Source organism: Microtus ochrogaster, chromosome 5, assembly GCF_000317375.1.
Source record: "Microtus ochrogaster isolate Prairie Vole_2 chromosome 5, MicOch1.0, whole genome shotgun sequence".
Lineage (NCBI taxonomy): Eukaryota > Metazoa > Chordata > Mammalia > Rodentia > Cricetidae > Microtus > Microtus ochrogaster.
The window spans coordinates 59,497,820-59,507,000 of record NC_022012.1 but is presented as its reverse complement, the minus strand read 5'-3'; the positions used below and the strand labels follow the sequence as shown (position 1 = coordinate 59,507,000).

The window sequence follows — 9,181 nt, the reverse complement described above, 5'->3', positions numbered from 1 at the left end:
TACACTACCACACCTAACTTACTTAAATTCTCTTAAAATGACGCTTCCTAGTTTTCCACTCTGTGTATTATTTCTCTCTCTCTCTCTCTCTCTCTCTCTCTCTCTCTCTCTCTCTCTCTCTCTCTTTCTTCCTTCCTTCCTTTCTTTCTTTCGTTTTTGTTGTTGTTTACTGTGTAGTCCTGGTTGGCCTGGAACTCCCGATGTATATGAGGCTGGCCTCGAGGTCACTGGGATCTGCCTTCCGCGTACTAGGATTACAGGTATGAGCTACCACAGCAGAATAAATTACTCTACCACTAAGTTGGCAACTTGCCACAAATCTATCATAGCACAGTTCTGTAGGTCAGAAGTGAACAATCTGTCTCACCAAGCAAAAATCAAGGCTCTAAGTTCTTCTCTGTCTGGGCTTCAGGGGAGAATCAATTTCTCCACCTTTGCCATCCCTCAGGGACTACCCATATCCCTTGATTCCTGGTACCTTCCTCTACAGAATACAGTATTTTGTATTTTTAAAAAATTTAAAATGAGAGGCTTACTTTCTTCCTATTTTTAGGTAAGACTAGTCACCCCTCATCTTCCTGTTCATGTACATGTCTCAGTATTACACTGAAGCAATAGCACAGACTATTTCTTTCAAAGATTCCAATAGCATCATGTATTTCCTCAGACAATGAAAATACAAATTATACCATAGTATGTTCCTTATGGTACTTTTATAAATCAGCATGGATTACTGGTGTCACTATAATAAAAGATGCTAAGTTATTGTGTTTTGTTTTTGTTTTGAGGCAAAGTTTCACTGTATACCCCTGGCTGGCCTGGAACTCCCTACACTTACCAGGTTGGCCTTGAATTCACAAGAGATCTGCCTTCCTAGTACTAGGATTACAGGTATGAACCACCCTGTAGGGATAAGATAAAAAGTTATCAAAAAAAGTCTCCTCTGTGAGCCTTGGTTAATAAACAACCCAGGTAGAAGGTAAGTGCTCAAAGATTTCCTTAACAAATGTTTTTGACTCATTTCAACTGCTGTTGAGCTTTCATTGATATACAGCATAGATTTTTTCTGTTTTGAAGATGGCTGCTGAAAGAGTTAAGGATCGTGGGGTGTAATGGTGCGTGCCTGTAACCCTAGCACTTGGTATGTTGAGTCGGGAGGATCAGGTGTTCACGACCCTTTTTAGCTCCAACTCAAATTCAGGGCCAGCCTGGGATACTCCAGACCTTGTCTCAGAAGCCCAAAGGAGCTGGATATGCTGCCTCATTACTTTGGGAGGCAGAGGCAGGGGGTGGCAGATCTCTGTGAGTTTGAAGCCAGACTGGTCTACACAGCGAGTTCCTTGCCAGCCAGGGCTATATAGTGAGACCCTACCTCTAAATTAGGGTGTAGAGGGCTGGAGAAAAGGGCCCAGCAGTTTGGTTCCTAGGGCCCACATGACAGTCACAACTGCCTACACTTGTAGTTCCAGAAGATCTGAGGTCCCCTCTGCTGGTCTCTGAAGGAACTGCAGACAGCAGGGTACAGAAACTAAACACAGGCAAACACCCACCCATCAAATATCTTTTTTTTTTTTAAAGAAAAATTGCTTATTAGCCGACCACACACCTAAGGGACTTGTGACTTGTGTTTCAGTTGTGATACAACAGGGTAACATGTATCTCTTTCTCTTTTGAGAAAGGATCCATTGAGATCCACCAGCCTCTCACCAGGTGCTGGGATTAAAAACCACCACACCCAGCTTGCAAGAAAAGAAAATGCAATTCCAAATTCTATCATTGTCTGAGCCATAGCCTGGTAAGGAGTCTGGTGTTTTCGGCAAGGGACACATAAATGACAAAGGTCTTCTCTTTTTCACCCACCCAAGTGTACAGGCTCAATCTTACCCATTGTTTTTAAGATGGATGTGAAGACAGATTATTTCCCACAGCGACTGCATTATCTCGCTACTTTTTTTCCCCCTTCACATGGCACATGTTTTAAATTCGAAGGTCTTTTCAAAAAGACCAGAACTCGGAGCGTTTCTTTAACATGTGTGGTGCCACGGGGATCAAACAGAATCCCTCACCAGCAGGCTGGGAAGCGCTCGCAGGCCGGGTCTGCCATGGGGCCTTCTGAGGAAGGGGTTTTGTTCGTGCCCTGCCTAGACCGGTGGGACGCCACGCAGAGCCCGCGGGCTGAAATCTCCCGCCACCCCCCGGGGTGGGTTCGGCCGGTGCAGTGGGGGGGAGCCCGGGCCCCAAGGGAGAGGTGCTGGGGCGGCGGCGGGGCGGGCCCGGAGGCCCGTGGGGGAGGAGCGGCGGCGGGGCTGCTGTGGCGACCGACGCTCGGCGGTGGCGGAGACCCACCCCCGTCCACATGGACAGTCGCCGAGGCCTGGGCTGATGCTCTGACGCCTGGGCGGGGTGGGCGGGCAGGCGGCGGCGGCGGCGGCCACTGCGGGAGCAGCGAGGGGTCGCGGGCGCCTGACGGTCGCGGAGCCCTCGCTCGGCGCGCCGCTGCGGCCATTTTACGGCCCGGGACGCAGGCGGCGTGTGCGCGTTCGCCTCGCTCTCCGTCCCCGGCGCCAGCGGCGGAGAGCAGCGTCACGGAGATCGGCGCGGCCGGTGGATGGGGAGTCGTGTGCCGAGGGAAGCCGGACCCGGGAAGCGCCGCCGCCGTCGTCGCCGCCGCTCACGGACCGCTGTAGGAGCCTGAGGAGAAGCAGCCCAGGCCGCGGGCCTCAGCGCCTCCCGTCCGCCCGAGACAGGCCGGGCCGCGTCGGCCAGCTTTTGTGTGAGGACCCGGCCCGGCGGGGACAGCGTCGCTCGCGGACGGCCGAGCCCGAGGCCCGCCAACCTGCGGCTGCTACCCTCCCGCCGCGCGGCCCCTGTTCCCCGCGAGCACGGCCGCGGTGCCGGCCATGGAGTAAGGAGGAGGCGGCGTGGGAAGAGGAAGATGGCGGCGGGCAAGAGCGGCGGCGGCTCTGGGCAGGCTGCTTTTCTGGAAGGTGCGTTCGCGGTCGGCGAACTCAGGGGAGGGTGGGGGTGGGGGGAAACTCGCGACACCGGGGTCCCCCGGGCCGTGGTACTCAGCTGTGTGCTCCGGGAGGGCCTGGCTCCGTCTGGAGGGGCCGGGTGGTCGATGGCGGGCGCCCCGAGTTCGGGTCCTCCCGGCAAGGGCTCGGGCAGGCCGGCGCGAGACGGCGCGGTGGCCGCGCTGGGAGCCGAGGCCTCGGGCGGCCTGGCGAGGGCCACGCCGAAGGCTCGGACTAGTCCCCCATCTCCCTATTTTCCATGCTTGCCTAGGGGGTGAGAGGCGGCTGCTTTCAGGTCTTGCTCAGCGTTCGTGCAAAGTTTCAGACTGCTGAGCTTTGGTGGGAATTGGCCGCTCCAAGTCGGCAGGGGAGAGGTAGTTGTGGTTCCCTGGCCTGCTGGTTAAAAGGCTGCTGGCCGCTGCCGTTGGGGTGCAGGTTAGACCCGGTGGTGTCCGATGATAGTCTGATGAGATGTGTTTTGGTCATACTTCGTAAACCAGTTTAAATGAAAAAAAAAAAAAAAGAGAGAAGGAGCCTCACTGTCAGTTTGGGGACAGCCAGGGAAGCTAAAGAGTTAGGGTGTTTCCATTTTTAGTCGCTTAAGAGGCAGAGTTAACTATTTTCAGTTGGACTAAGCCGGTTAAAAGGTGTGTTTTGGTTTGGGGTAGTGGTAAATGGGTAACGATACTGGCTTTTGCCTTCCCAGCACCGGGAACATGACGTTCACACGACTTTATTTATATTTTTCTGGTAATTGAGTTTATGAGTATGTTTAGGAAAATGAGTCTGCATTCCGTGCTTGTTAAGAATAAATACTTTTGCCGGGCAGTGGTGGCACAGGCCTTTGATCCCAGCACTAGGGAGGCCGAGGCAGGTGGATCTCTGTGAGTTCGAGGCCAGCCTGGATTACAGAGCGAGTTCCAGGACAGCCGTGGCTACACAGAGAAATCCTTTCTCGAAAAACCAAACCAAAAACAACAAAAGAATAATTACTCTGAGTAATTTGAAAGTATTTTTCCCCTCGGGTGAAATATAACCAGGTCATGCTTTAAGAAATGATTTAGAAGCATTACTGGATTAAGAAGATATAAATTAAAGTTAAGAAAGAACCTTAGTTTTTTGTATGAGGGTGCCATAATGCCCTGCTCACTGCCTCTGGAGGAAGTACTCGGCTAATGAATGGAAGCTAAGAGAAGAGCGAAAATAATTTTCTTTATTCTTCATACTTGAGAATAGGCAAGTGGGAAAAAAAGCTTACTTTGCCTTGCAAGCCAGACTTTATATAAAAAGTGATGAGACCTTTCTATTATTTTCCTCACAAGATAAGGAAAGCGTGTGTGTTTTCCTGAGTTCATTTCCGTTACCTCCATACTGGTTTGACCACGTTAGGTAACTTACCAACAGATCGAGAGAGTAGTTTGTATTGCAGGTTGTGCTATGCTTTCTATTTTTTTTGTTTGGAAATTGGAAACTCAAGCGGTGGCTTTCTGATGTTCGTATTCACCAGGAAGAGGATTAGACTTGTGGGATTTTGTGAATTTTGGGCTTCTGTAGGCTGCTAACTCAGTTTAAACATGAGTGGATAAACACAGGGAGGGTAAAACAGGCACAAAGCCATCACTAGCAGGCTGATGTGACTGGCAGTGGCTTTAATTTATCCTAACATCAGTGTCCAGAAATGCACAGATGTGGAAGTGTGAGTTCCACCTTGTCTCATTCAGTAGTTAAAAAAGTTTAGAAAAGGCCAGCCTTGAACTTCTGGAATCCTTTTGCCTCAGCTTCTCAAGCACTAGGATTACAGATACGTGGTTTTTTAGGATTAATTATTTTTAAAACCTTTTTTTAAACTTCTGTTTTCTGTGTATGATTTTTTTTTCGTTGCCTGTATGTATGTGCAACCTGTGCAAGCCTGGTGCCACAGTTAAAAAAAGAAGGCATCTGGTCACCTGGAACTGGAGGTATGGACGGTTGTGAGCCACTATGTAGGTACAGTGACCTGAACTTGGGGTCTCTGCAAGTGCGGCAAGAGGTCTTGACCCATGAACCATCTCTCCAGCCCTTAGGTTTGATGTTTTAAAGATCCCTGTATTACGCTTTGGTTTTCTTTGACAATATTTTTCTTAACTCATCAAACATTTTTAGTAGCCTAGTCTACTTGGTTGGAATAAAACAGTGAATGAAGTACTCGAAGTCACTGCCTTCATAGAATGTGTATATTTTAATGGAAGAGACTGCCAGCCAGTGGGAAAGAGACAAAGCAAAACAAAAACAAACAAACAAAAACTTTTTTTTTTGCATTTAAAACATTTTTCAAAACTTCTATCAGCTTTTTGAGGTCTGCTCAAACTTGACATGTGTCTGTAATGTCCTGATGCCACCTGTGCTCCACAAATCTGCATATGCATACATGGAATACTGTTTTATTTTTTTAACAATTTATCAAATGATTTCTTTCTACTTTTCAGCCAGATAGAAATAAAAGCTCTATTGAAGCAATTAGCTTATAGTTTTCCTGTCATATTCTTATATCTAGAATACATTTGCTGTTAATGAATAAACTAGATCATTATGATATGATAAAGACTATGGAAGAAACATGGAGAGCAATGCAGGCGAATCTGAGTTCCAGGCCAACCTGGACTGCAGAGCAAGTTCCAGGACATCCAGGGCTACACAGAGAAACCCTGTCTCAAAAAAACAAAGGAAGGAAGGTGTCTTTAAAGAGGGGCTGCCGAGTGAACCCCTTAATCACAAGATACTCAAAGGGGTGATGCATATAAAGGTTCAGAGGCCATTTGTGGTTTCACTACTTGAAATTAAGGGAGAGAGGGGTAGAAGCTCTGTGGTACAGGATTGTGATTGTCTTTTTCCAAGTAGTAGGAAGCCATTGGAGAACTGGGAGCAAAAAAAGTGTCCTAATATAATTTATACATACATACATATTTGTCTGTGGTGCTTGCTTACTAGTAGAGTGCTTGCCTAGCATCTGCAAAATCTTGGGTTTGATCCCCAGCAAGGAATATAACAGGGTGGTGGCCACCTGTAATCCCAGTGCTTGGGAGGTGGAAGCTGGAGACTCAGAAGTTTAAGGTCATCCCTGTGGGATACACAAGACTTTTTTTTTTTTTTTGTCACTTTGGCTGCCTTATCTGCAATAAATTACAAAAGTTCAAGAATAAAAGGGAGATGAATTACAAACAAAACAGTGCAGCAGTTTTGGTCGAAGTGAGCCTGGCTTGAAAATTGGAAAAGGAGAGTCAGGGGGTTGAATGAAGAGCAGAACAGAGTAAGATTTATTCATGCAGTATCCACTTAAGATGAGAATAAGAAAGACTCCAAGATCCTTTTTTGAGGGTTGGTATGAGGTTCTGGGATGAGTGACGTACTGCTGGATTCCAGGTCTCAAGTGATGTCTGATATCTTTGCTCTAGGATATGTTCTGTTAAGGAGAACCCCAATTCTGTGTTGTGTGGACCTTCTGTATTGTTCTCGTGTTGAAGTTTCACTGATGCTCATCTACTGATGTCACCTTTTCACCTGTCGCAGTGTTGCCAGTCTTTCTGTTCATTCAACATGCTGTTTAGTCGCTGCTTAGAGCAGAGGCACATGGTTATTTCCCCAGTCTCCTGAATAGTAAGGAGACTCAATAATCAAAATCATAATCATAAAATTACAACTGTCATGTATAACAAATGAGTTATTTATAATAAGCATTTTTATCATAGTCCCTTAAAGGGTGAATAGGAGGAGTGGTGGCGAGACAGAGCTTTCCAGGAAGAGACAGTAAAAATAAAAGGAACAAGGCACATTTGAGGGGGATGAGAACAGTGTCAAAAGGATGGTTCAAGGTGAGGCTGACATTAGCAAGTATACTTGACAAAAAAACAAAAAATACTTGAATCCTATGTGGAGACAGCTGTAGAGGGGTGGCAGCTTAGGGAAACCAGCTTGTTTATTCCACTTCCCTTCTGATGGTGTCTTCTCATCTGCTCTGTGGGACTCCGCTCTCACATTTGTTTATGTACTGCACTTACTTAGAGCTAGTTTGCTTTCTCTTTACCTTACCTTCTTTTCTGCAATCTGAATTACATTTGCTATTCCATTCTCTCTCTCTCTCTCTCTCTCTCTCTCTCTCTCTCTCTCTCTCTCTCTCTCTCTCTCTGTGTGTGTGTGTGTGAGAGAGCGAGAGAGAGCGAGCGAGCGAGCGCACGCGTGCAAGAGAGCTCACAAGTGCATGCATGGGCTCCTGCCTATGTTTGTTGAGGCCAGAGATCAAATTGCCTTCCATCACTCTACACCTTTTTTTTTTAATATTTAAAAAGGTTTATCTTCATTTATGTTTCTGTACATGAGTTGTACGTGCACTACATGAATGCAGGAGCCAGCAGAAGTCAGAAGCAATGTTGGATCCCCTGGAATTGGAGTCAGAGATGCTGTCCTATGGGTGCTGGGAACTGAACCCTGGTTCTCTGCAGGAACAAGTGTTCTTAACTCCTAAGACATCTCTCCAGCCCTTCTAAATGTTCTACTTTCTTTTTGTTTTTAATGATGCATATATGTATGTGCTCCTCTTTATGTATACAGATGTGAGCACATACTTGCCACAATGTACATGTACAAGTCAGAGGACAGCTTCAAGCCTCAGTCTTTGCCTTCTACCTTGTTTGATTGAGATGGAGTCCCTTTTGTTGTTTGCCTAAACTCGGAACTGTCCTGCTTGCCTGTCTTCCTGACTGCCTATAGAAGAGCTGTGATTTTGTGGGTTTTTTTTAGCACTGGCTTTTGGTGATTTTGGAAATTGGAGCAGTTTCTCATGCTGGCTTATGAAGTGCTTTGCCCATTGAGCCATCTCCCCAGCCCTCAGCCTTATTTATTTATTTATTTATTTATTTAAACGAGCCAAGTATTTTATTTTTTCGTTTCTTACATTTAAAGTACTCTTTGATAATATCCTTAGCTTGAGATTCTTGCTGTAGGTCGTCCTTAACCGTTATACAACTGCATCCAACCATTTCCCATTTCTTTTTTTTTTTAATTTATTTATTTATTAAGGATTTCTGCCTCCTCCCCGCCACCGCCTCCCATTTCCCTCCCCCTCCCCCCCAGCAAGTCCCTCTCCCTCATCAGCTTGAAGAGCAATCAGGGTTCCTTGAACTGTGGGAAGTCCAAGGACCGCCCACCTCCATCCAGGTTTAGTATTTAGTAAGTTGAGCATCCAAACTGCCTAGGCTCCCCCAAAGCCAGTATGTGCAGTAGGATCAAAAACCCATTGCCATTGTTCTTGAGTTCTCAGTAGTCCTCATTGTCCGATATGTAAGTCCGGTTTTATCCCATGCTTTTTCAGACCCAGGCTAGCTGGTCTTGGTGAATTCCCGAAAGATCATCCCCATTGTCTCAGTGTGTGGGTGTACCCCTCGCGGTCCTGAGTTCCTTGCTCGTGCTCCCCCTCCTTCTGCTCCTGATTTGGACCTTGAGATTTCTGTCCGGTGCTCCAATGTGGGTCTCTGTCTCCTTTCATCGCCTTGTCATCAACCATAATCAGGTTGATTTTTATTCTTGGCACAAAGTGCTTCCACTGATGTGACATACATAAGCTCATCATAGTTGTATGCCAGCACACAAAGATAGGCTTGGGGCTTGCCCAAGGCTTTGGAAGCTTCACAGAGTCTTTATACAAAACCATCATGGATGAGAAGTCTTTATCATCTCTTGTAGAGTAGCACTAACATCCATGGAGCCTCCAGCAACAATGCCTTCCCGGACCATGGTTACTTGGAAAGCTGACTGTTGGGTGCACCTGAGCCTCAGTGCCAAGGAAAAACTCGACCTTCGTTTTTAATACAAAATCTCTTACTGAACCTGGAGCTTGTGATTCAGCTAGTCTGGCCAGCTTGGCAAATCCCCTTTAGAATCCTATTTCTTCCTTCCAATGATGAGCATACAGGCATGTGCTGGTATATACAGCATTGCTCATTTTTAATAATTGATATGTAGCTACAGAACATCCTTTACATAATTTTAATTTATAAGCCGGGCGGTGGTGGCGCACGCCTTTAATCCCAGCACTCGGGTGGCAGAGGCAGGCGGATCTCTGTGAGTTCGAGACCAGCCTGGTCTATAAGAGCTAGTTCCAGGACAGGCTCCAAAGCCACAGAGAAACCCTGTCT

General features: G+C 46.9%; 1 protein-coding gene and 1 pseudogene across 2 annotated transcripts in view; one reads left to right on the top strand and one right to left on the bottom strand.

Moving 5' to 3' along the window:
• Positions 1-2,844: 2,844 nt before the first annotated feature.
• Positions 2,845-9,181, top strand: part of Senp6 (SUMO specific peptidase 6) — an 87,147-nt gene continuing 80,810 nt past the window's right edge. For both annotated transcript variants that reach the window (XM_005347571.3, XM_005347570.3), the window contains exon 1: positions 2,845-2,987. In XM_005347571.3, coding sequence (XP_005347628.1) covers positions 2,936-2,987 — 52 coding nt within the window. In that variant the 5' untranslated portion in view covers positions 2,845-2,935. The remainder of the gene's footprint in view (positions 2,988-9,181) is intronic.
• Positions 3,317-8,780, bottom strand: LOC106143777 (annotated as a pseudogene).